The sequence below is a fragment of the Lipomyces japonicus genome (genome assembly GCF_038497905.1).
Source record: "Lipomyces japonicus strain CBS 7319 unplaced genomic scaffold V1514scaffold_65, whole genome shotgun sequence".
Taxonomy (NCBI): domain Eukaryota; kingdom Fungi; phylum Ascomycota; class Lipomycetes; order Lipomycetales; family Lipomycetaceae; genus Lipomyces; species Lipomyces japonicus.
In genome coordinates this window covers 1-22,651 of record NW_027117877.1, presented here as the reverse complement: position 1 = coordinate 22,651, position 22,651 = coordinate 1, and the positions used below count along the sequence as shown (strand labels likewise).

The 22,651-nt window shown below is 42.3% G+C and overlaps 13 protein-coding genes across 13 annotated transcripts; 8 read left to right on the top strand and 5 right to left on the bottom strand.

Moving 5' to 3' along the window:
- Positions 1-110: 110 nt before the first annotated feature.
- On the bottom strand, positions 111-2,236 carry V1514DRAFT_337828 (regulator of chromosome condensation 1/beta-lactamase-inhibitor protein II). Its single transcript, XM_066928737.1, has 4 exons — positions 1,892-2,236; positions 1,687-1,821; positions 759-1,622; positions 111-651 (listed from the first exon to the last, which is right to left on the bottom strand). Exons 1-4 carry the CDS (start codon positions 2,121-2,123, stop codon positions 296-298), a joined length of 1,587 nt encoding a protein of 528 aa, XP_066781021.1. The 5' UTR covers positions 2,124-2,236; the 3' UTR covers positions 111-295.
- A 148-nt stretch (positions 2,237-2,384) lies between these two features.
- V1514DRAFT_286028 (uncharacterized protein) lies at positions 2,385-2,831 on the top strand (the record flags this gene model as incomplete). Its single annotated transcript, XM_066925187.1, has 2 exons — positions 2,385-2,425; positions 2,510-2,831. The coding sequence occupies 2 exons, from the start codon at positions 2,385-2,387 to the stop codon at positions 2,829-2,831; spliced, it is 363 nt and encodes a 120-aa protein (XP_066781020.1).
- V1514DRAFT_337825 (uncharacterized protein) lies at positions 2,591-4,124 on the bottom strand. Its single transcript, XM_066928736.1, has one exon. The coding sequence runs from the start codon at positions 4,016-4,018 to the stop codon at positions 2,999-3,001; it is 1,020 nt and encodes a 339-aa protein (XP_066781019.1). The 5' UTR covers positions 4,019-4,124; the 3' UTR covers positions 2,591-2,998.
- A 63-nt stretch (positions 4,125-4,187) lies between these two features.
- On the top strand, positions 4,188-6,024 carry V1514DRAFT_337824 (uncharacterized protein). Its single transcript, XM_066928735.1, has 3 exons — positions 4,188-4,570; positions 4,647-5,354; positions 5,410-6,024. Exons 1-3 carry the CDS (start codon positions 4,292-4,294, stop codon positions 5,710-5,712), a joined length of 1,290 nt encoding a protein of 429 aa, XP_066781018.1. The 5' UTR covers positions 4,188-4,291; the 3' UTR covers positions 5,713-6,024.
- V1514DRAFT_200806 (phosphoribosyltransferase-like protein) lies at positions 5,953-7,068 on the top strand. The gene is made up of 2 exons (XM_066924664.1): positions 5,953-6,503; positions 6,599-7,068. The coding sequence occupies exons 1-2, from the start codon at positions 6,192-6,194 to the stop codon at positions 6,956-6,958; spliced, it is 672 nt and encodes a 223-aa protein (XP_066781017.1). The 5' UTR covers positions 5,953-6,191; the 3' UTR covers positions 6,959-7,068.
- A 7-nt stretch (positions 7,069-7,075) lies between these two features.
- V1514DRAFT_369904 (uncharacterized protein) lies at positions 7,076-9,309 on the top strand. The gene is made up of 2 exons (XM_066929966.1): positions 7,076-7,400; positions 7,461-9,309. Exons 1-2 carry the CDS (start codon positions 7,224-7,226, stop codon positions 9,198-9,200), a joined length of 1,917 nt encoding a protein of 638 aa, XP_066781016.1. The 5' UTR covers positions 7,076-7,223; the 3' UTR covers positions 9,201-9,309.
- Positions 9,310-9,399: 90 nt separating this feature from the next.
- Positions 9,400-10,708, top strand: V1514DRAFT_337818 (uncharacterized protein). Its single transcript, XM_066928734.1, has one exon. It carries the CDS (start codon positions 9,493-9,495, stop codon positions 10,627-10,629), a length of 1,137 nt encoding a protein of 378 aa, XP_066781015.1. The 5' UTR covers positions 9,400-9,492; the 3' UTR covers positions 10,630-10,708.
- Positions 10,661-13,416, bottom strand: V1514DRAFT_200566 (uncharacterized protein). The gene is made up of 6 exons (XM_066924663.1): positions 12,534-13,416; positions 12,409-12,469; positions 12,157-12,360; positions 11,682-12,095; positions 11,398-11,626; positions 10,661-11,339 (listed from the first exon to the last, which is right to left on the bottom strand). The coding sequence occupies exons 1-6, from the start codon at positions 13,139-13,141 to the stop codon at positions 10,834-10,836; spliced, it is 2,022 nt and encodes a 673-aa protein (XP_066781014.1). The 5' UTR covers positions 13,142-13,416; the 3' UTR covers positions 10,661-10,833.
- A 739-nt stretch (positions 13,417-14,155) lies between these two features.
- On the top strand, positions 14,156-15,447 carry V1514DRAFT_299108 (uncharacterized protein). Its single transcript, XM_066925506.1, has 5 exons — positions 14,156-14,330; positions 14,384-14,729; positions 14,801-14,824; positions 14,897-15,073; positions 15,149-15,447. The coding sequence occupies exons 1-5, from the start codon at positions 14,187-14,189 to the stop codon at positions 15,352-15,354; spliced, it is 897 nt and encodes a 298-aa protein (XP_066781013.1). The 5' UTR covers positions 14,156-14,186; the 3' UTR covers positions 15,355-15,447.
- Positions 15,338-17,137, bottom strand: V1514DRAFT_312100 (Gtr1/RagA G protein conserved region-domain-containing protein). Its single transcript, XM_066925810.1, has 5 exons — positions 16,782-17,137; positions 16,671-16,717; positions 16,497-16,604; positions 16,079-16,403; positions 15,338-16,017 (listed from the first exon to the last, which is right to left on the bottom strand). Exons 1-5 carry the CDS (start codon positions 16,815-16,817, stop codon positions 15,508-15,510), a joined length of 1,026 nt encoding a protein of 341 aa, XP_066781012.1. The 5' UTR covers positions 16,818-17,137; the 3' UTR covers positions 15,338-15,507.
- Positions 17,138-17,183: 46 nt separating this feature from the next.
- On the bottom strand, positions 17,184-20,068 carry V1514DRAFT_337805 (uncharacterized protein). Its single transcript, XM_066928733.1, has one exon. The coding sequence runs from the start codon at positions 19,996-19,998 to the stop codon at positions 17,371-17,373; it is 2,628 nt and encodes an 875-aa protein (XP_066781011.1). The 5' UTR covers positions 19,999-20,068; the 3' UTR covers positions 17,184-17,370.
- A 141-nt stretch (positions 20,069-20,209) lies between these two features.
- V1514DRAFT_337803 (mitochondrial 54S ribosomal protein bL27m) lies at positions 20,210-21,349 on the top strand. The gene is made up of 3 exons (XM_066928732.1): positions 20,210-20,541; positions 20,599-20,666; positions 20,725-21,349. The coding sequence occupies exons 1-3, from the start codon at positions 20,289-20,291 to the stop codon at positions 21,103-21,105; spliced, it is 702 nt and encodes a 233-aa protein (XP_066781010.1). The 5' UTR covers positions 20,210-20,288; the 3' UTR covers positions 21,106-21,349.
- Positions 21,350-22,474: 1,125 nt separating this feature from the next.
- V1514DRAFT_322401 (uncharacterized protein) lies at positions 22,475-22,641 on the top strand (the record flags this gene model as incomplete). The annotated part of the gene is made up of 1 exon (XM_066926112.1): positions 22,475-22,641. A coding segment is annotated over one exon (167 nt), but the record flags the coding sequence as incomplete, so codon positions are not given.
- Between the last annotated feature and the right edge of the window lie 10 nt (positions 22,642-22,651).

Below are 22,651 nucleotides of genomic sequence, written 5' to 3'. Positions count from 1 at the left end.
GAACTTAAAAATAGATACCCAATTTCCCATTACATAATTCAGTACGTAATTACAGTCAGTGTCATTTTTTGCATTCCTACACGATAGATACAATTGTAAATTAATTAAAAGTACCAATATAATATAATACCTAAAGTTCAAATTGGAGCAGATATTTAATTATTTATGCTTGAAAACACGAAGAGGTTGCTTGCGTGACGTTAAAGAGTTAAATATATCGTAGGATTATTAAATATTTACATGACAATACGGTCCATAAAAAAAATGGTTAGGCATAAATTGAACACGTTATTTCCTATTCAACCTTCCAGTAAACCGCCGTGTTATAATTGCCGCAGGTAATAGTGGCTTCGACGCGCTTGCCCTGCCTTGACGTACCCTCGGTCAAGTTCTGACGCTTGTCTGTAAACTCGCCACCACGTCGTGGTAACTTGTCAACGTCGCTACCGACAAACGTGTTCACATGAGTCGGCCGGGCAAGCTGGCTTCGCTTACCGTTGCCTAATTGAAACCAGTCGTTGCCGCCCCAGAGTAATAATTCTCGTTTGACTTCGCCGTTGTCGGACTTGGCATTATCCAACACTACCGCGACATGTTTCTTGCCAATTGATATTGACTTTATGGGAATGTTTTGTGACTTGTCGTTAACGACTAACATAAAAAAAATTAGAAAAAAAAAACAGCCAGCACATTACAAAATCACACATAAACAAGCATGCACGCATATGTATACATGACTTTTAAAAAAAAAAACTTACATTCTTTCAAACCAGACAGTGACTTGACACGAATGGGAGTACCTTGCATGTGCATAAACCGTCCGGTACCATGTTGCCCAAACAATCCAGAACCACTGACCCACAAATCAATCTCGTTTTTTTTCTTGTTTTCGACTGAAAAATATGTGTTATCACCACCAGCGGCAATGTATTTGCACACCGTGTCCGCAAGTCCTCTGGTGTTGTAAAGCCTGTCTAACGGAACCAAGCTCGGGATCGGAACAAAAGCAGTTTCGATTGTAAAATCGATCCCCAATTGCCCGTATGCATTGGAACCAAAAGTCCACACGTGACCTTCGTTGTCACGCACGACAGAATGAAACGAGCCAGCAGCAATCTGAACAATTTCGATACCTCGAAGCGTCACGATTTCATGAACTTTCTCCGGCAACACCAAGTTGTCCTGATCAGTGCCAAGCAAGATTGGAACTCCCAATTGCCCCTCCGTAGAATAAACAGGGTTGGAACCAGTCACGGCAGAAAATACCCGCCCTTTGGAAGTTAAAATCAAAGCATGCTGAGAACCGGTCACAATATCCTGCACGGTTTCAGATCGTTGGAGTGGAACATTGATCGTTTTAAATGCAAGGTTCTTACTAAAAGACGAAAAAATCGAAAAATACCATCGCTTGGTTTCTGACTCGGTGTCAAGTTCAAGTTGTTTGGCCTTGGACCCAGGAATTGAAAAAATCTTGTCACCTTTCGCAGTGAGTGCATAGATCGTGTTTTGACTAATCACTGCGCGTATGATGTTTTTGCCTGCCAATACGACTTCCGGCACGGTCACTGTAGGATCGTAACCGTTTCCCCATTGTACCAAATCACCATTGGCAGTAACAGCAACTTATTCTGTAATTAGAAACATGAATTTAACCCCGACCCCAACAAGCGGCGACGCTTCACTTACCGCTGATGTCATCCCCTAATACTAAATCACGAAGTTCGGCCCCTTCAAAATATGGAATCGATTGCGGCGTCTTGATCGCATCGTCTTGACTCCCAGGTAACACAACTTTTCTGCCATTATATCCCCAAGTGAACACTATTTGTCGTCGAAAAGGTAAGGATTGAGTCTTCAAACAAATTTTGTGAGTGATATGTTTAAAACTTACCGCCAATATCGGCCAACTTCTGCTCGGCGTCAATGTTGTTTGTCAATAAAAAAGCCCCAGCACCAATGGTCAAAATACCGCCTGCGATAAAAGAATTTTTTAATCTGAAACCATGCCGTGCTGGTGTAGAATGAATCGTTCGAATACCACACTTGAGTAGTCTAGTACGAACACTTGTGGCGCCCAAACCCGGTCTTGTGGCCGAACAAAATGTCCGAGAGACTATATTCATCTTTCAGTGTAAACGGAAACAACGAAATGGATCGTTCCTGGTCAAATGTTTACTCTGTACTTGGAATTGACTTTCGATTTATAGTACGATGAAAAAGATGACCGAACGTTTTATTTAATACAGTGTAGCCCAAAAAAAAATTAAGGTTGTGTGCGAAGTACTATTTAATTTTGAGCGGCTCAAAAATATTTTTCCTTGGGTTGTTAAAGGCAATTTTTGATTTTTCACAAATCAAATTGTTAATAAAAGTAAATATATAAAATGGGTTCGATTAGAAGATCAAAAACCAAGCGAAGAACTCGGTAAGTTTTTCAATTTATTTTATTTTAATTTTGATTTTTTGTTGTGGTTTGCCATGTTGAATGACTAAACGTGGTGGCAATCAGTGATCTCGATCAAGTTCATGAAGACCAGTCTTCAGAAGCAACCGTCAAGAAATTACAAAACCAACCGCTTGACGAAACAAAGCCAGGATTAGGTCAACATTATTGCATTCCTTGTGCCAAATATTTTGAGACTGAACAAGCAGAGACTGTCCATCGCAGAGGCAAGAACCATAAGCGCAGAGTCAAGCTATTAAAAGAGCAACCGTACAGTCAAGCTGAAGCGGATGCTGCTTCTGGGTTGGGAGTTGAAAAGTATAACAAGTTCGTGTCGGACTATCAAGATCAAAAGAAAACACAAGAAAACAAGATGGAAGTTGAATAATACATCTTGGCAGACCACATCATATTTTAAATTTGTTTCAACGGCGTTCGTGGGATTGGCAAAAAAAAAAAAAGACACATCTTGTGTTGGTAATTGTTTTCGATAGAATAATTTTTATGACAAGTCAACATTATTCCGATTTAATTCATAGTTAATTTAAATGCATTCTAACCACTTATTTCTTGAAAATTTTGATGCCCCGTCTTTTTTGAATGCACTTCGGCCTGCTTTTCGCCTGTCAAAACAACTCCGCAATCTGCGCATTGAGTCGAAAAATTGGCAACGTCAGTAAAATAATGTCGTTCCTTAAGTTGGGCTAACAATTTCTTTGCTGAATCAAGAACTTGGTTTCCAGTTGCGTCGTTGTTAAACACGGTCTGGTCAAAATCGGCCATGCCTTCCACGCCGGCCGGAGCCAGCGCCACGGCGTCATAATGAATGCCACTGTAAACCACAACAACAAACGTGGCCTGACCAGGATTAAACGTGTCAATTCTGCTGGTGGCAACATCCATGGAACATATTGAGACATCAAAATGCTTTGCCAAAATGGCAATCTCAATCGCGCCACCCCATGAGTTTGACTTCGTGATCCATTGGCAATACTCTTGTCGCGGCCTTCCAAGAACAACATCTGGATACTCTTCAGGATTATCGTGAATATACGATGCTACTAATGATCGTAATTCATGCATGGTATCTAGGTTTCTAAACATGACGTACCCAATTGCCCGGAACAAGCACGAATTGTCATCTTCCATAACTCGTAGCACGACCACGTTATCCGGACCACATGAAGCTTCGGGTGGTCGTAAGGTTTCGTCTTGAATTTTATCTGAACCAGATGTTCCTTTAAACGTGACTGGTTTGGACGATGCAAAGTCGCCGTAGGAATCGCCAAGTGCTGAGACCAGGTTTGCAACACCTTGTGGCAGGCTCGATAATGTTACGGTTTTTAAAGTCACAATGAGTTGATCACCTGATTTGATTCCTATGGATGATAGTTCGGCTGACCGTGTTGACGTGTCCAGCGGCTTTGGTGGGAAACCAGATTTGAATTCTATGCCATCAGTCGCCTTCAATTCGTCCAAATCCAGGGCTTGATCCAGCAAGTCACCGACAGTGGCATTGTCTGATAAACACAGCACCGCACTTTTTGCTGACGGTAATCTAATCTTTATTCTCATATCTGCTGGCAAGATAAATACTTATAAACCTGGGTCAAACCTGGGTCAAATACTATCGACTTGACCTCGACGAAGAGCAGATGCATCCATTAAGTTCCATCACGTGCAAAGCTAGTTTAAACTTTGACCTGGCGGTCGAACCATAATGTTTCGCTGGTCCCGATGACGCATTTTATGATGCACTGAGGAAAAATCATCATATGGTTGACCAAAAAAAATAATCATTATTTTGTATACGAGTGAAGTGACTGCCTACATACCACGACTGGGATAATGCCATCAACAGGCGGTTCAGCATACGCTGGCCGGCCGATAGCTGAGTTGGCTGAGTTGGCAAACGAATATGATTTCGATCAATCTGTGCATCTGAGATATTGGATTCGGTCAGCCAATGCGATATTACGGCAAGCTAAAGTGTACGATCTTGAACAAACCTATGATGAGGCGTATATTTTATATTTAAGATACGCGCAATTGGTGTTGAACACGTTGCACACGCATCCGCAGGCAAGGAAGTTACCAGAGCGACAACAACTGGCAGTTCTGTCAAAGGCAAGTGCAATTGCTTGACCGATTTTTTTTTTTTATCACTGTTGATATTAACATGGATTTTTTTGTTTTTTTTTAGAAACTGTCACCAATTTTAGTTCGGCTTCAAGAATTAAAAGTTATAATCGAGGAGCTGAATTTGGAATTTGGCAAAAGGCAGCAAGCATTGACAGCCCGTAGAGATCAATTGGCATTACAGAGAAGCATAGCAAAAGGTCGGCAACTAGAAAATGAAAATAGAATTTTGGAGAATACTAGCATAGACATGTCAGGATTGGGTGCTGACGAGCATCCTGAATTATTACGGATTCAAGACCAATCAAACTTGGGCTCACGGTTTGAAGATTTAGACAATGACGGTGTTCAGCATGAATACCGATATCCCTCACTTCCTTCACATGATCAGCAGGCGCCTGTAGGTTTGGAAGCTGCGGTTCTTAAACAAGAGCTTCCACAAACAACCTCTGCACATGCACAACATCAAGTATCGAAACAAGGAATTGAACATAAAGCCTCGGCGTTGACGGAGGGCGGTACTGCCTTGCGCACGGTTTTTTTGCCAACTGAACTTCGGTCATCATTTTTACAAGTAGCACTTACTAATACAAAGCGAAAGCTTGAAACGTGCGGCATTCTTTGCGGATTATTAAATCGGAATGCCTTTTTCATTACTCACCTTGTTATTCCGGAGCAAGAATCAACCAGTGATACGTGTGCCACGAAAGATGAAGAAGGCCTGTTTAATTTTCTTGATGAGAATGATCTTTTTACGCTAGGTTGGATTCATGTATGTTTTATTTGGTTATTAATTCTGTTTTTTGAAACTAATCCAACCTGGTTAGACGCATCCAACGCAGACGTGTTTTTTGTCCTCGGTGGACTTGCATACACAGAATTCGTATCAGTTAATGTTATCTGAAGCAATTGCCATAGTATGCGCGCCCATGCATGAGCCCAGTTGGGGGGTATTCCGATTAACAGATCCACCTGGTATCAAGGTAATCACGAATTGCAGGCGGCCAGGGACGTTCCATCCGCACCCGGAAAAAAATATTTATACAGAGGCTCAAATGCCACCAGGCCACGTGTCAGTTCGTGATGGGTTGCCGTTCAAGGTTGTTGATCTGAGAAAGTCGTCAGCTTGAACGATTAGTACACGTATTTTATCGTGGTTAAGTTTTTTAAATTTGCATAGAGAAGGAAGGTTATTAATTATTATTTTTATTACTTATTTAATATTATGTAGAATGTTAAAGTTATAGAGTCGAGTATACATATCCGTTTTACGGGGGCTATCAGATAAGAAGAGACATGTGCACCTACATGCAACAACGGTTCAGCATTGGGAGAGATTCAGATTTGCAAATAAATTTTGATTTTTCCCGTTTAATTTTCTTTTCTCTTTTTTTTTTTTTTTTTTCGTAAATAAAATAGCAAAATTAAGAAAAAGGAAAAAAGTATTCAGTGTAAGTTATCATCTTTGGATTATACTTTTGATCCCAAAGTGGAAGCGCCAAAAAAAAAAAATTGATAAACTGCGCAACGCTTGTGATATAGTCTCAGATAAAATACGTATGCAAAAAAAAAAAAAAAGGTAATACCGCATAGAAACAACGAAAATAGAATGAAGGCCCATCAAGAACGTTTAATCCAGCTCGCGTACGAGCACAAAATTCTCACTTTTGGTAATTTTACTTTAAAATCCGGCAGGAAATCACCATATTTTTTCAATTCCGGACTTTTCTCTAGCGGCGAAGTGCTCGGCGCGGTTGCCGAATCGTACGCCGAGACCATAATCGATGCGTCTGATCTTGAATTCGACATAATATTTGGACCTGCATATAAGGGCATCCCATTGGCGGCAGTGACGATCGTCAAGTTGGCCGAGAAGCAGCCGCAGAAGTATGGCAAGATGGAATATGCCTACAACCGCAAGGTAAAAGGAAAAAAAAAGGCCCACTATTGCGCGGGCTCCAGTTTTATTTTTATTTTTTATTTTTCAAGCTAAAATGTTGACATACAATACTACAGGAGAAGAAAGACCATGGCGAAGGTGGCAGCACGGTGGGCGGCAGCCTCAAGGGCAAGCGAGTGTTGATTCTCGACGACGTCATGACTGCAGGCACTGCCATCAAGGAGTCGATTGCAATAATCAAGGCCGAAGGCGGCATTCTTGCGGGCGTAGCGCTCATTCTCGATCGTCAGGAACGCATGGTGGATCATGACTATTCCATGATTGCGTTGGTCAAGAAGGACTACGGCGTGCCAGTGCACAGCATCATCACGCTGGATAACATTGCTTCGTTCGCCAGGGGCAGACTGCCGGAGGAAGATATCAAGAAGATTGAAGACTACAGGGCTCAGTATTATGCTAAGCCTATTGAAGAATAAATCTTGCCGTGTTTTGTAAATTAAGATCATATACTAAATTAAACGGGATTACCCGGCCGATTCTTCCCCACAATAACAAGTTGTTCATCGTCCTTCTTCCTCGGGTCAATCATATCACCAAAGACTTGCCCCTCTCAATCACGAGGCGCGCGTTTCCCCACAATAATAATCGTAGATCTTTCATAAACGTTCAGATCTGATTTGTATTTTCATTTCACTTTTAATATTTTTTTTTTTTTTCTTTTCTTGTTGTTTATTCGACGAAATGTCGTTAGCGGGAGGCGCTGATTGCGCCGTCGGAAGAAATCCATTAGCACAGTTTACCAAGCATGTCGGGGACGACCGGTCGTTACAACTCGATCATTTAGCAAACCATGGGTCTTCTGCACTTGGTGCTCAAATACGGCAACAGCCACAACCGATATCACAGGCAGATAATGAGGTTAGTTTAACAAGTTGAAGCGGTTTGGTCAGTAATATGCTTACAAGATTATGAAAAAAGTTGATGGACAGGTTCATGGTCACTCCTCATGCCGCATCACCGGTCCCGCAAGATAACAGGTTTTCTTTTGACGCCGTTCGACGAGAAGTAATGAATATTCAGCATTTCCCACCGACTAGTCGGCACGAAGCCCAACCGGCCATGATCCGGAGTCAAGATGCGCGGCTGGCGTCGCCGCTTTGGATGGACGAGTTTAGATCTCTGACTCCGGCATCGTCATCAACATTGTTATCTGCCGCTCCAACAACTGCCACCTCCAATACTGCGTATGTCGGAACTAGCTTTAATTACGGGACCGCACCAGGCATTCCGGCAATGTACAACTCACAAATGATGTTTGGTTCTTTACCAACATCATATGCGCCCTTGACATATGATCGCCAAATTCCGGTGGTCACAAACAAGGGTAAGAATCGATTGGTGCAGCTTGACTCTGAAGACTGGGAACAACGATTTAAAGATATTGAAGGATCCGAATCGCAATCACACGACGAACAGGCAGAACACGAGTTGGAACAACAAGATAGGTTCACGGGCGAATCCATTGGCGAATCATTTAATGGTGACTTTGAAAATATTTGGAAAGGCATTCATGAGCGACATTTGGTAGATGATGGAGTGGATGAAGTAATTGGTGACGAATCTGGTCCGTATGCAAGTTTATTTAACTCCGATCGAGGTTTTAGTCCGGACGCGTACGTTACGGATGAGTTCAAGATGCCATGGGATCGAGATTTTGAAGAATACTCTACCGCAAGGGATAACTCTGGTGATTATCAACATGAACTAGAGAATCATTTTGTGCAAGACGTGGTCGATGATCCGTTTGCCGAGGGAGTAAAAATAATGGAATCTGGTGGCAATCTGAGCGAGGCTGCGTTAGCGTTTGAAGCTGCAGTGCAGAAAGCACCTGATCATGTCGAAGCATGGACTTTATTGGGTCAAGTGCAAGCGCAAAACGAAAAGGAGGATTCCGCCATTCGAGCTCTTGAAAGGGCGGTTCAACTTCAAGATAATAATCAGACAGCGTTAATGAGCTTGGCGGTGTCGTACGTGAACGAAGGCTACGAGAACGCTGCGTATGCCACATTGGAACGATGGATCGCTACCAAGTATCCGCAACTTGCGGACCGGGCTCGCCAACAAAAGCCAGAATTGGCAAACACGGACAGGTTTAGGCTCCATGAGAGAGTAACCGAATTATTTATTCGAGCCGCGCAATTATCACCTGAAGGCGTGTCTATGGACGCTGACGTGCAGGTCGGTCTTGGAGTATTGTTTTACGGCAATGAAGAATATGACAAGGCGATTGATTGTTTCAACGCCGCGCTCAGTGTGCGACCTGATGACCCGTTATTATGGAATAGGCTCGGTGCGACGTATGCAAACTCGCATCACTCAGAGGAAGCCATCGAAGCTTATTACAAGGCACTTGAACTGCGGCCGTCGTTCGTGCGGGCCAGGTATAACCTTGGCGTGTCATGTATCAACATTGGGTGCTTCAAAGAGGCAGCCCAGCATTTGATTGCCGCATTGGGATTACATCGCATTCCGCACGGCAGCAAATTAGAACAACAGAGTGAACGTGATGGTGACGATTACGTTGATGACGTGTTGGCCAATCGAAGCACAAACTTGTACGAAACCTTGCGACGGGTGTTTTTGGCACTCGATCGGCCTGATTTGGCTGACAAGGTGGTTAACGGCGTTGATCCAGAAATTTTTAAAGATACTTTTTAAAAAAAAACAAAAAAAAAATTTGGGTGAAGGTGCAGTTTTTTTGCAATTTTTTATTTTAATTTTTTTATCTAAATGACAGTATATGAATTGTATATAATATAACAGCTAAAAAAAAAAAAAAAAAAAAAAAATAGTGTACCATGCAAACCAAAGAGGAAAACAAAATCTTCAAAAAACGCGTTTAAATTTCATGTTCCCAAAATTTTTTTTGGTCGTAACCAGCAAGTACGATGATTAATTATAATTAAGCAAGACAAATTAATTTTCAAATGAATTTAAACAATCTTAAAAGATGCTTGAACGTTCAGATACGGTAACCGAGATCTTGCATGACAGACCAGCTGCTGACGTGAACGAATTTAAACCGTTGTACAAGTTTTACCGGCGACTTGGATGGGCAAAATTTAATCATCATTGTCAATTCCCACAATCTGGCAAAGAATATGCCACACTGTTAGATCCATACAACGTATCCGCATATGAATCACTTCATGCTAACGATCTTAATGTTACGGTGATCAAGTCAATCAAGGACCATGCGAGCTCATGTTGCGAATTCATTGCCAAATCACCATCCAGCATCAATTCTGCGAACCAAGATCAAATCAAAACCGAAATTGTTGAAATCACTGTTAATTCAGTTCCGGGATTAAGAATATATCCTGGCATATATTCGCCAAACGTGCAACGACAATTAATATTAAATTGCATTGAGGAATACCTGCCGCCGTCCACGTTTCACCTCACGAATCTTCATCCGGCTTATGATTTGCCAGATCCTTTCAATTTATTTGGAGAATCTCCACAGACTTTGATTTTGCCTTCAAAAAATCCATCCACGGCAGCTTCGACTCCGACAACGCTAGCAGCAACCCAGTCCAAGAAACTGCGATGGGTCACGCTTGGAGGTCAATACAATTGGACCACAAAGGAGTACCCCACGTTCACGCCACGTGCGATCGGGTTCCCGGATTTCCCTGACGACCTGGTGGCTCTTTTGGCAGGATCTTCAATTACTTGCCAGGATAAGGGAATCAACCCTGAGGCAAGCATTATTAATTTTTATTCTGACGGCGATATTTTGTCGCCGCATCAGGACGTGGCCGAAAGATCGTCAGCTGATTTGGTTAGCATCAGTATTGGTTGCGAAGCAGTTTTTTTTGTTGGCTTGAGCAAGGATTCGTTGCCGTTGCAATTGCGGGTCAGAAGCGGGGACGTGATTGTGATGGGCGGTCAGAGCAGGTTTGCATGGCACGGGGTCGGCCGAGTATGGCATAACACTGCGCCTTCTTACCTGACAGATTTTGATTTTTTGAATGGATTTAAGGATGATGATAATTTAAAAGAAAATGTAAAAGCAGGACGACAACACTATGGGTCATGGATTTCCTCGAAAAGGATAAATTTTAACGCTCGGCAGATGCTATAACTTTCAATTTGGTTGTAATGATTTTTTTTTTAAATTTTGTACATAAATATGTATATTAGAATAAAAGTAGACATTATAATTTTTTTAAAAAAAAATAGGAGCGAGAAAAATTTACATTTGTAACCACAGGCAACCCGAGCAATCATTATTGAAGAAGGACCTCTAACATATTTTGAAAACCTGGCAAACAACTTGCTTTACGGGTTAACCTGATGTACTAACGAACTCTGAAATTTCACCTTCACCATAGCCATGTGTCATGGAAACAGGATAACCAAATGGACTTGCAGGCGCAGGGTACTGATGCACTACTTGAAAATACATCTGACCATCAAACCCATAAGATGGTGTCATGTAAACCGGAAAATGTTGAACCTGACCTGGGAACTGATGAATTGAAGAAGCACGGTTGCCTTTGAACCCACGTTCAGGCAGATTTTCAATGTTTCCTTTATAAGTCGCACTTCGATCTTGCCTAGTGTTGTCCATGGCGGGGTATTGAAACGCAGAAGAAACCTGAGCAGGAACGTAGGCAACTTGAAAGTTATCCGAGAAGGATGGATCGATTGGAGAAACCATGCATGGATTAAACGTAGAATACATCTGTTCCGGGTGCATGGCATAGGAAGTTTGAGTGTTGAAAAATGGATAGGCGTACCCTGGAAAGTAACCGTGATATAAATCGCTGCTTGGTTGAAAATCTTGCATGCCTTAGAATTCGTCAGCAACAAACCTAAAAAAAAGAAAAATGAATAGTTTTCTACTAACCGTCTGACAAGCCATCATAAAAATTAGTAGCATCAGCCAAAACCCTTCTTGTGGGTTTTTGCAAAATGGGGTATTGTTGATATTGAGCTTTGGAAGGCGAGCCATTCATGCTATCAAGACTTGAACTTTCTGAATTCTTTGGAGCAGGAGCAAGCCTTATCGTTGTCGGAACCTTGCTTAGGTTTGCAAAGCATATGTAAATGCGCCGGTCAAAAAGGAGAGTTTTGTTCTAAACGAACATGGTCAATATATCGATCGTATGCTGCTATTAAGACAAAATTTACCTCATTAACAATCGCATCTCTGGCTTCTTCCATCATGGCAAACTTAATCAACGCGCACGATGTCTCAGGCGAATTCGAAGATTCCTCAGAATCTTTGTATATCATTTCAATACTAATGATCTTGCCATAAGACGAAAATCTCTGTTCAAGCACGTCAGTAGTTACTTTTCTATAGTGCAGGTTTCTAATAAATATGCTGTTGTTATCAGAAGTTCCAGGAATTTTGGGATCGGGATTCTGAGCATAAAAAATAATCAAGTCTTCTTCGAGCTTAAGATTGAAATAAGCATCAATCGCATCTTCTCTGTATTCAAATTTGGCACACCAGCCCCGAAGATTCTCATTTCCATAAGCAGTATTTGCACAGATTAGGAATTCTAGTTCTCCAAACTTTTTAAAAAAATTTTCGGCATCCTGTGCATGTACACGGTCAAAGAGGCGAACATATTAAAAAAAAAAAAAAAAAAAAACTTACCAAACGATTAAGGGTCTTTGATACGGAAGCCAAAAAAAGAGCCCGATTTACGCGAGCATGTTCGCATCTAATCGGGCGATCTAATATAACTGACCCACGCCGTGCTTGCAAAGCGTCACGAGCATCTTCATATGATCGTAGCTGGACAAACGCATAAGGCCGATCAGAGCTGTCCCGATGAGCAGTAACGTCAATCGGATTCCACTAAATAATATTAGCTTTAAGATGATAAAAGAAAAAAAAAAACCGCACCTCCGCAAAAGCACTAATAACAGCATCTCGAAGACGCTCAAGAGAGTGAGACGAAGGAAGACTATAAAACAGTCAGTTATGTAATATTATAAAATGGCAGCAAAACAAAAAAAAAAACAACGTGCCTTGCCACAAATAAGCAAGCGGAAGGATGAGGACGATCGCTAGAGTCAACAATCATTGACACGTCCGATTTGCCATCCTCGCTTCGGATTTCCAGCAAAGACGATAACGCTGACGGTGATGACTCAACGCCGTCTTCCAAATCATCAACGTCGGTCACCACTTCTGCGTCAAACGGATGACGTCCGCCTTCGGACAACGAATGCCGTCGCCTATCAGCAGCGAGCGAAAAAACTGGATGGGTTGTGTTAAGCACGAAATCATCCTTGGTGGCAGCAACAGCAGCGGTTTGACTTTTAAACCGTTCCGCAGACCTGTAGGGCGTACTGGGAGTCGAACGCGAGTACGAAGCATTGCTCTGGGTGGAAATCGGAGTCGACAATACTGTGCTGGCAGACAGATCAGAAGAAGCGCTGCAGTCGGAGCTCGTGCACGGCCGGCTTTCAAGCGCGGCACCGATAAGCAACGGAGACACGGCCATGTCTGTAACGAAGTTGTGGCACATGCCAGTTGCAGGAGCAATCGTGGGCGTACTGGGCGGCGTCGTCGCCATCGCCAGCGTGTCAACAAGTTTCTGGTCCACAGAAGCGATATCGTCGTGCTGCGCCATGGCAAACCAAGAAAAATACTCCAACAACAAAAAAAAAAAAAAACCGCAAGAAAAAATAAAACGCTACACAGACAAGACAAGAGGGGAAGGGACAAGAGAAAACGAGCGGAGGAGGGGAAAACGCAGACGCTTTATGTTGCCTGGCTCCGGCGTGGTGTGTGCGACCCAGGCAACCAACCAACCAAGCGCGCCCGCGCGATTGTCACAACACGCGTTGTCGTTGCAAATAGCCGTCGACCAGGCTTGCCAGCACCGTCAGGGTCGACAGCAGCGCCCAGCAGTCTGCGGCAGCTGCATGACTGGATGCCAAGTGGTCGGCGCAGTGCCGCTTGATGGACAGCAGCTCGCAGGCAAGTTCTGCAGCCGGTTAGCAATCCAAGCAAGCCCACGCCGTGCCGGCACACAACCAACTCACCTTCGGCCTGGGTTCGCTCGTTCTCGGTGTCATAGATCCGGCTTAAAAAGACTGAGTCAATCATGGCTGCAATGCAAGCAATGTAGAGTATAAAACACAGTCGCGCTCACCAACGCAGGTGGTCCGCTATGCCCTGGCAGACCTCGACAATGTCGTTCTCGCACGCGGCCGCCAGCTCACCGGCACTCGAGCGATGCGGATCCGCCAGCCATGCGACGTGCAGCTCCACCCGCTGCGGCAAAGTCACCGTGGCCAATTCCACTGCCCGCTGCCTCAACATGGCCTCCGCGGCCCGGCGTGCGGCCGTCAGCCGTTCACGACTTGTCTTTGCCGGCTTCGTAACGGCTGTGGTTGCCTGACGCCTGCCAAACAAAACCATTTTTACAGACATAGAACACAGGGTATCAACAAGCAATCAACAAACACCAGAACGACACCCACACCCGGTTTCACAAAAAAACCGGTGAAACGGTGGAATGCCTCAAGTGATGGTCCGCTGCGGCTTTACCGGGGGTGTTTAAGCTCAGAGCTCGAAACTTTATTGCCCAATTTAAATCGAATTTTGATTGTTTTGGAATGAGTCTTGAAAAAAAAAAAATTAAAAAATAAAAACAATATTCACACAGCAACATGGCTCTCACAACTACAGACTTGAACGGAGCCTTGCCTCTTATCGCAAAGGGAAAAGTTCGTGACATTTATGAAATTGACGACAGCACGCTTCTTTTTGTGGCCACCGACCGCATCTCCGCTTACGATGTCATCATGAAAAATGTACATGGTCAACTGACCCCTTGCATTACTTCATCACTAACTCATTAATATAGGGAGTCAAGGACAAGGGTAAAATTCTTACCCAAATTTCCAAATTTTGGTTCTCGATTTTGTCTGACATTGTCCCAAACCACTTCGTGTCCGACGACGTTTCGTCGTTGCCGGCTGCCGTACAACCGTTCCGCGATCAGCTTCAAGCCAGATCCATGCTTGTCAGAAAATACAAAATCTTGCCTATTGAAGCCATTGTTAGAGGATACATTACCGGATCGGCTTGGAAAGAATACAAGAAACAGGGTACCGTGCACGGAATTAAGGTCCGTGAGGGCTTGCAGGAGAGTGAGGAATTCGATACCCCCATATTTACTCCAAGCACAAAGGCCGAACTTGGACAACACGGTTAGTTGAATTCATTCCAAATTTTCTTTTTATTTTTTTTTATTTTACTTATTTAGCTAACTTGATATTAGACGAAAACATTCATCCATCTGAAGGTTTGCATGGTCTTCATTGCCTGATTTTATTGTTCACAATTTTAACAACTTTATTTTTTTTTTTTTTTGCAGCTGCCAAGATCATTGGCGAAGAAAATGCTAGAAAAGTAGAAGAAATTGCTCTTAAGCTTTACGTCAAGGCTAAGGAATACGCTGCCACAAAAGGTATCATAATAGCCGATACCAAGTTTGAATTCGGTGTTGATGAGCACGGCAACATTATCCTTGTCGACGAGGTGCTTACTCCAGGTAAGTGTAAAAAAAAAAAAGAGAGAACAAAAAAACAATTTGCTAATGTTTTCTTTTCCTTCACTTCCAATGCAGACTCTTCCAGATTCTGGAGAGCTGATACTTACAAGCTTGGCCAAGGACAGGACAGTTACGATAAGCAATTCCTGCGAGACTGGCTCACGTCTAGTGGTTTGGCTTACAAGGACGACGTTGAAATGCCGCAAGATATTGCGTCCAAGACCGCCGAGAAGTACATTGAAGCTTTCGAGCAGCTTACCGGTAATAAATGGACGGTCTAGGAAATACATTAAAAAAAAACAGTGTTAAATTTACAGACAAAGTCAATAATATAATACATGCAATAAAATACTTAATAAATTCCTCTGATAAGCTAATGTACAAAGTATCCCAAGTAACTCTTCAAAGCGGAACATGGGTTTAAAACGTTCAAGTTATGAATCGTTTGGATTCAGTGATTCAATCCTTTCAAACACCTTTCGTGCGATCTTGATGTTTGCCAGAATCACGTTATTTTCTGCTTCGCCATCGGTTATATCATCATCACCACCTCCACCACCACCACCTCCTCCTCCATGATCACCATCAATCACGTCCAGATCTGAATTTTGATTCGACATGACAATCATGATCATCGTGTTTGCCGTCATTGAATCCAAATACGCATAAAAATCACTTCCGGTGAGTGATAACGATTGAAACTGAGCTCGAAGCTTGCTGCAACTTTGCTTGTATTGTTTAATAATGTTACTGATTTTTTCAAACCTGGATGAATCTGATTTTAATACTGAAGTGTTTGGATTCGTGACGCTTGAGATTACAAGAAACGTTGTTTTTTCAAACAAGATTACTTCATCTGCCTCGGATATGTCTGCAAACGCTTGAAGATGTTTTTGATATATGCTAACGTTTGGAATCAATGAGCAAACTATATTTGACCATGCCTGAATCGGTTAGTTATTCAATTTTTTTTTTCCATAAATCTGTCACGTTACCTCACGTTACCTTGTAAAGCGATTCATCCCAAATCGTGGTCGGGAATCCTTGCACATTAAACGAAAACATGGCCGACGTGTCTTCCAAACTTTTCATCAACGCTCGGTACACGTCCTGCCTTTTCTCTGCCACGACCAAATCCATCTTGTGCACAAGCGCAAAAATCTTGGCGTTGGGTGAAAACTCATACAGGTTGCGCAGGCACAACACAAATGTTTCGATATCCTTGCGCAATTCTTTTGATTCAACGTCAAACACAAAGATTAATGCCTCGACTAATCGAAAAATGTTGTCTCGTTGTGCGGAAAAATAATTATCCATATAGGCATCTTGTCTATATAACCCAGAAAACAAAACAACAAAAACAAAAAAAAAAAATTCAAAATCAGAAAGATTCAAGTATTTATTTTACTTCAATAAAACGTACCCTCCGCAGTCCCAAAGATTCAATATCATGTTATTAAGAAACCGTAAATGTGAATGTTCAACATCAATCGTCGCTCCCAGTCTTCGCGTATCAAATGCGGAATAGTTACTGTATATCACAATTTTTTTATTTTAGCCATTCATGATTTCGCCATTGAGTTGAATTTGAACATACCTGAATATTATGCTCCTCATGGATGACTTGCCGGAACCACTGCGGCCCTAAATTTAACATAAGTTAGCTTCTCGGTACTAACGTTCTAACATTCAAACAAGCCTTTCGTACCATCAACAGCAATTTTCGTCGAGCAGTGCCGGCCATTTTGGACGAATAACCAGTGTCAGATAAGGTAAGAGATAAGGCGTTGCGATCCACAAATATAACACAACTTTGTACACTTTTAAAGAGCTCCCTCCCAAAAAAAAAAATAAATAAATATTGATTAATATTCTCTATTGCAGTTGTGCTTCATTTACTGAAATCAAATTTTTAAATTGTTGGCTCTTACGATGAAGTTGGCAAGTGCTCGCCCAAGACGCCAAAAAAGGCCTGAAACGTGAGATTTCGAGGTTTGATAGTTTAAAAAGGCTATGCGCCGCATCTCTGAAAACCCTAAATAATATTAACATTTTTGCATAAAGCAATGAATGTTCCAACTATCTTTTTTTTTTTTTTTTTTTTGTTTGGAAATAAAAACGGAATCCAATACTAGATGAAATAGAGAAAAGATTATATCGTTATAAAAGTTATAGCCACACATATAAAAAACGAATGTTGTCTAATGTTATTAATTAATTAATTCAAATCTCAAATCTTTTTGACGTATTTACAAAAATCCCTATCCACCGTTAATGCAGCCCATTTATAAATCTTCTCATTGTATGTTATTTGTCTTTTTAAATTCATCCCATGCCTTGTTCAACGTGATGAAAACTCCCTGCGCGATCATTTTTTGTGCCGTCGTCGCGTTAACCGAGATCTTGTCCGGATGCGTCTTCGCAACCGCTTTCATGTACACCAACTTTACTTTTTTGGGAAGCACCAACTCGGCCATGCCAACTTGCTTCCAACCCGATTCAGGCCACAAAATCGAATCAAGTGATGCCAACAACGCTCTCAAGTTTTCCTCGTTACTGCCACGCCATTGAGCGAGCTTGAGTTCAATCGAATCATGCAGCGCAAACCGTTCAGATTCGCTAGCTTCAGCTAATTCGTTTGTCTTCTCCAATCTTTTCAATGCAGCCTGAGCAGCAGGACTGTCTTCAACCCTTGTCGGGGGTGACGGCCGTGGCGCACGCGATGGTACTGGCACGTTATTTGGACCAGGCGACGATCGAGAAGAACCATTCAACGAAGACGAAGACGAAGACAAAATATTGGGATTAATCACTTTTTCGCATCTTTGCTTACTATCCAAAGCTACTTTGCCCCCTTTTCCCGATTTGACTAATTCGTCCCATGCATCTCGCGCGGCCTTGAAATTTTCTAATTGTTCTAATGCTTCAGCTTTCCGCTGCAATAACTTGGCCCAAATTTCTGACAAGCTCTTTCCTTCCTCGGCAAATTCACCAATTCCTTTAGAAATTCCAATTATGGCTAATCCTGCATCTGCATCGGCAACTGCTGCCTTTGGATTTCCCAGTTTTAACAGCGAAGCAGATCGGTTTGATAACAACACGGTTCTCAAAACGTGCTCTTGTGGTATAAGTTCAAGAGATTTTGAATAAAATTCATTTGCTGCCGTAAAATCACCTCGTTTAAAAGCTTCCGTGCCTTCTGTTCGTTGCAAATTAATGTCGTCAAGTTGTAATGAATTAATAACAATCTGTGGTCGCGGAGGCGACAGCTTTTTGGGAACAGGACTTGTGCGAGATTGAACCGGCCTGGGTGGCTTTGCAGGAGCCACACTACTTGTTAAAGGCACACCACGGCTTGCAACGGGTTCTTGCTTAAAAGACTGGCGTTCACGGTCATGACCATGTTTGCCGGGCCTGCCATCATTTCGCTCCGCCAAATCGTCAGAGTCAAACTTCGGTTTCTTTTTCTGACCTTGTGACCACGGAGACCCATTGTGAACCTGTGGTTCTTCTTGTTCCAAAAGCATGGCCTCTAATGTCGCGGTAATATTTGCATCATCTGACGCACGATGATCAGGAACTGGTTGCTTGAACTCCACATCTTCCGGTGCATCATTGTCGTACCATCGCTGCTGCCTATATTGAGTTCTCATCCATTTGGGATTGCCATCGTCTGATTGAGGAGATTGAATCGACGCATTGTATTCGTCAATTGCTTTGGATATGTTTTTTTTACCTTGCTTCCATAAACCCTCAGCTCGATTTTTAATTCCTAATGCAAACTTGGAAATATCTTGTGCAGTATTTTCGTAATCCTTGGGAATTTTAAATCCTAATCCTGAATTGTTGCTTGCTCGCGACGAGGAAGCCGAGTGAGCCCCATATATTGATGGCATGTCTTGCCATTCGTCTCCATTTTCATGTATCTCCTGAGTCTCATTTGACCGTGCCTTCCTTCGATCTGACGGATGTGGCGCAAGAATTTGATCGTCTCGATCTTGACGATCATGATTATGTCTTGCAGGCATCGCAGCATTTCGTGATTCTTTTCGAGACTGTGACATATTGGCTGCTTTCGTTTGTGCCCTGTTCAACAAAATCTGTACTGCTTGTGACACGTCCAACCCGGTATCCGTCTCTGCCAATGCACTTTTTGCTGATTGCTGGCTAAACCCAAGATCCACCAATTGTGCAATATACGGGTTGCGAGGATCATTATTAACCGGCTCAGGTTCGACAGTATTTGGCACTGATGGCCTAGGAGGTCTTGCTGGTCGAAGTGGTGACGATTGAGACTTGACAAGTTGAGGTTTCGAAGAAACCGCATGAGCTAAAGGTCCCAATATGTCTTCATCATCCAAAAGATTTGCCAAGTTGAAAACAGGCGTGTTATTTGAAATTGGCGTTGATGACACAGACTTGAAATCTTCTTGCGAAGTGGGTGAACCTGAGCTGCCGGTATCTAGTATGTCGAAACTCAATCCAGACGCCCAGTCATCCTTGCTACTAGCAGCAGTTGCATGCTGCTGCCGTCCAAATTGCTGCTGGTCACGCGCCCGTTGTTGTTCCAGCAAGCTGCGATTGGCCGCTGCTTGAGACTTGGCTGTAGAAAACGGCAGCAATGACGCAAACGAATCGTTGCTGGCCTTGCCCGACGACGCACCAATTCTCGTCGTCTTTTGTGATTCGTTACTAATAGATGGAGTCGCAATCAAGTTAACATTAGATTTTGCGGATGAAAAAGAAGCAGAAGATGATGCGGACCCAGGCCGTGCAGGAAAACTAAATGCCGGTGAAGACGACGGCGCGTGCTGCTGTTGCTGCTGTTGCTGCTGTTGCTGCTGTTGCGGTGGCCTCGATTTTAATAACGTTGGCGGTTGGCTGTCTGAAGTAAATGACAAATCTAATAATTCATCCATAACCATCAATTATATAGCATACAAGTCCCACAAGCCAACTGTGATCCCGCTTTGCATTTAATTCGTAGTTTTGCTTAAAACAACGACGACCATGTTTTGAGATCATAATGCATCAGAGTTGTGCAAGTCACGTGTATAAAGCATAACCGTTTTGTATTCTACGCATTTATACTGCCTAACAATTTTAGCCCAATTTTCCGGAAACACGTTGAAAACCAAATTTAAACCACCATCAAAACTATTTTTTATGTTTGTTTTCGTTTAAAAAAAAAAAATTAAAAATTAAAAAATAAAAAATGTCGGTTTTACGGAGTTTAGCGTCAAGGATACAAGGAATTGCAGAAATCAGCAAGGCTAACGTAAGCCGAACCAGTTGGCAATCCTCATGGTCAATGTTTTCCCAATTTAGTCAAAGCAAGCAAAACATTATTCAACGGCAGTCAGATTTTCAATTTCAATTTGTCAGATATGCTACCAAGAAGGCACAGTCTAGTCGAACGAATGATAGCAATTCGAAGGGTAAAAGACTTGGTTTGAAAGCTGCCGAAGGTAATGAAGAAATAAATAAAACTGTTAAAGGCATTAATTGATTTAACAATGTTGAAGGTTCTTTTGTAAAGACTGGTGAGATTATTTTCAGGCAACGGGGTACTCAGTTTTATCCCGGTGAGAATGTAAGTAACAAAATTCATGCGATTGATTGGAGTCCAATTAAATAACAAATGTTACTAGGCGGGCATTGGTCGCGACCATACTGTTTTCGCATTAGAACCTGGATACGTTAGATACTACAGGAATCCGTTTCATCCAAAGAGAAAATTTATTGGAGTTGCCATAAGGCCAGGTGCCAGGCTGCCGTCACCTCATTGGCAACCTCGCGTGCGCCGGCTTGGTCTCGTGCCCTTGACAGACCCGCAAGAGATTGAAAGAGAACGAACTCACGTGAGCACAAGGGAATATCGTGGTCGCATTTTGAAAAAACAGAGAATTCAGCAAGAGATTGCTGACAAGGCAGAGAAGGCGAAGTTGAGGGCGGCCAAGCAAGCAGCCAAGACAAAGGCTGGTCCGATTATTCAGGCGAACACAACCACGAATAAAACTGCTATCGCGTGAATAAACCATTGTGAATGAAATTTTATTGTATTATGTATAATAGAATTGATGTACATAGTAAAGTTCGTCAATGTCTGGCGGTCATCCAATTATAACCTGACTGATTGGACATAACAAGCTGCGAATGCCGTACCCTGTGACAACTTTGTAGTTTGCAAGGTACAAGTCGTAAAATATATATACTCTTGGTCACACATACAAATAGTTCTTTAAGTTTTCTTTTAAAAATGGCCCTTTTACTTGCTTTCAATATGTCAATAACGGGATATTGAAACTATTTCTTTCACGGTGGTTGTGTTACAATCTAATGGGAGTCAACTTGATTTAGAAAAAAGCTATGATTCAGTGACTAAGAGTATTTACACTGAGGAAAATGATTACCGCGGTATTTTTTTTGTTGGGTATTTGACCTTGCAAATTACAAACGTGAATAATTATCTTGACCCGGTTTAATCGGTATGGACGATCCTTTTTATCAATGAACTATAGCAATCGATTTGTGACCAGTAACGGGTAAATTACCACTTGGAAATTTGACAAATCTCATAATCAATTGTTGCACGTCCTTGCACGTGCTCAACTCAACATGGAACATGTCTTTTCGTGCTTTTGCGCCGTTGGGCAAGATTCGCTCTTCTTAGTGGATATGGTAGATAACCAACAGAAACACTTCTGTGTGTCCAAATCTCTTCAACGAATCACGAGTTTCAGTCGTGAATTGCGCAGCACGGACGTGCAAGCACGTAGCGTTTGCCATCCACACCCCTCAAACCCCATTTTTCAAACAAGCCCTAAAAAAACTGGTCAAAATCATGCGTAGTCCATCGTCCATCGGACACGCAGATGCTGGTAACAATGTTTTTTTAAAAAAAAAACCGGAAGACAGAAAAATAACAGTATCATAATCTTAATTTCTGATCATTTCCAGATTACCGTCATAAGTGATCTAGTCAAGGAATTTTTTTTTTGGTGCAGCGCTGCTCTTTTTTGGTTTCGTCAACGTGAAAATACGCGGGATATTTATGATATATATTTATTCATGCAAAATATAAAAATGTTCAATAAAAAAATTGAATAATTCAGCTAATCAACACGGTAATGGGTAATATAAGGGGTATATGTATCTATATATGGGTTATTATTAACGTCGTGTTGAGAATGTGAATCCGCCAACAGTCTGTTTCAGCCCGAATTCAAAATTCAAAACGCAGCGTATAAGTAAGGGCCCCCCCGCCCACAATCCAAACATCATCATCTTCACCACCTCAACCAACATCACCGTTCCCAAACACTTTATTCTGATCAACTAAGTAAAATATTTATCTTACAAGTCTCCAACTGAAATACTAACGTTTCAAAGTCAAACAAAATGTCTAAGAGTTTCCATCCAGACTTGCCCGCCAGCAACGGCGAAAGCGGAAATTTGAAGGGCAAGCACCGATGCGTGCCAGTCTTCAGTAAAAAAATTTCGTCTTCGCTACACTTGCGGGCAAGCATGAAGAAACTCTTCATACCAAATACAACTATTCACACGCCGCCAATATCT

Excerpts from the sequence above, each read along its gene's own strand:
- V1514DRAFT_337818 (XM_066928734.1), top strand. The coding sequence starts at position 9,493 with ATGCTTGAACGTTCAGATACGGTAACCGAGATCTTGCATGACAGACCA.
- V1514DRAFT_337825 (XM_066928736.1), bottom strand. The coding sequence starts at position 4,018 with ATGAGAATAAAGATTAGATTACCGTCAGCAAAAAGTGCGGTGCTGTGT.
- V1514DRAFT_200566 (XM_066924663.1), bottom strand. The coding sequence starts at position 13,141 with ATGGCGCAGCACGACGATATCGCTTCTGTGGACCAGAAACTTGTTGAC. Across the intron at positions 12,470-12,533 it reads GCTTGCTTATTTGTGGCAAG|TCTTCCTTCGTCTCACTCTC; the intron begins GCACGTTGTTTT and ends ACTGTTTTATAG. Across the intron at positions 11,340-11,397 it reads TTATGATGGCTTGTCAGACG|GCATGCAAGATTTTCAACCA; the intron begins GTTAGTAGAAAA and ends ACGAATTCTAAG.
- V1514DRAFT_200806 (XM_066924664.1), top strand. The coding sequence starts at position 6,192 with ATGAAGGCCCATCAAGAACGTTTAATCCAGCTCGCGTACGAGCACAAA. Across the intron at positions 6,504-6,598 it reads AATATGCCTACAACCGCAAG|GAGAAGAAAGACCATGGCGA; the intron begins GTAAAAGGAAAA and ends ACAATACTACAG.
- V1514DRAFT_369904 (XM_066929966.1), top strand. The coding sequence starts at position 7,224 with ATGTCGTTAGCGGGAGGCGCTGATTGCGCCGTCGGAAGAAATCCATTA. Across the intron at positions 7,401-7,460 it reads TATCACAGGCAGATAATGAG|TTGATGGACAGGTTCATGGT; the intron begins GTTAGTTTAACA and ends TTATGAAAAAAG.
- V1514DRAFT_337828 (XM_066928737.1), bottom strand. The coding sequence starts at position 2,123 with ATGAATATAGTCTCTCGGACATTTTGTTCGGCCACAAGACCGGGTTTG. Across the intron at positions 1,822-1,891 it reads GAAGTTGGCCGATATTGGCG|TGTTCACTTGGGGATATAAT; the intron begins GTAAGTTTTAAA and ends GACGACAAATAG. Across the intron at positions 1,623-1,686 it reads ATTAGGGGATGACATCAGCG|TTGCTGTTACTGCCAATGGT; the intron begins GTAAGTGAAGCG and ends TTACAGAATAAG.
- V1514DRAFT_299108 (XM_066925506.1), top strand. The coding sequence starts at position 14,187 with ATGGCTCTCACAACTACAGACTTGAACGGAGCCTTGCCTCTTATCGCA. Across the intron at positions 14,331-14,383 it reads ACGATGTCATCATGAAAAAT|GGAGTCAAGGACAAGGGTAA; the intron begins GTACATGGTCAA and ends TCATTAATATAG. Across the intron at positions 14,825-14,896 it reads AAACATTCATCCATCTGAAG|CTGCCAAGATCATTGGCGAA; the intron begins GTTTGCATGGTC and ends TTTTTTTTGCAG.
- V1514DRAFT_337824 (XM_066928735.1), top strand. The coding sequence starts at position 4,292 with ATGCCATCAACAGGCGGTTCAGCATACGCTGGCCGGCCGATAGCTGAG. Across the intron at positions 4,571-4,646 it reads AACTGGCAGTTCTGTCAAAG|AAACTGTCACCAATTTTAGT; the intron begins GCAAGTGCAATT and ends GTTTTTTTTTAG. Across the intron at positions 5,355-5,409 it reads TTACGCTAGGTTGGATTCAT|ACGCATCCAACGCAGACGTG; the intron begins GTATGTTTTATT and ends CAACCTGGTTAG.
- V1514DRAFT_312100 (XM_066925810.1), bottom strand. The coding sequence starts at position 16,817 with ATGGCCGGCACTGCTCGACGAAAATTGCTGTTGATG. Across the intron at positions 16,718-16,781 it reads GACGAAAATTGCTGTTGATG|GGCCGCAGTGGTTCCGGCAA; the intron begins GTACGAAAGGCT and ends TGTTAAATTTAG. Across the intron at positions 16,404-16,496 it reads AATCTTTGGGACTGCGGAGG|ACAAGATGCCTATATGGATA; the intron begins GTACGTTTTATT and ends TGGGTTATATAG.
- V1514DRAFT_337803 (XM_066928732.1), top strand. The coding sequence starts at position 20,289 with ATGTCGGTTTTACGGAGTTTAGCGTCAAGGATACAAGGAATTGCAGAA. Across the intron at positions 20,542-20,598 it reads TGGTTTGAAAGCTGCCGAAG|GTTCTTTTGTAAAGACTGGT; the intron begins GTAATGAAGAAA and ends ACAATGTTGAAG. Across the intron at positions 20,667-20,724 it reads AGTTTTATCCCGGTGAGAAT|GCGGGCATTGGTCGCGACCA; the intron begins GTAAGTAACAAA and ends AAATGTTACTAG.
- V1514DRAFT_337805 (XM_066928733.1), bottom strand. The coding sequence starts at position 19,998 with ATGGTTATGGATGAATTATTAGATTTGTCATTTACTTCAGACAGCCAA.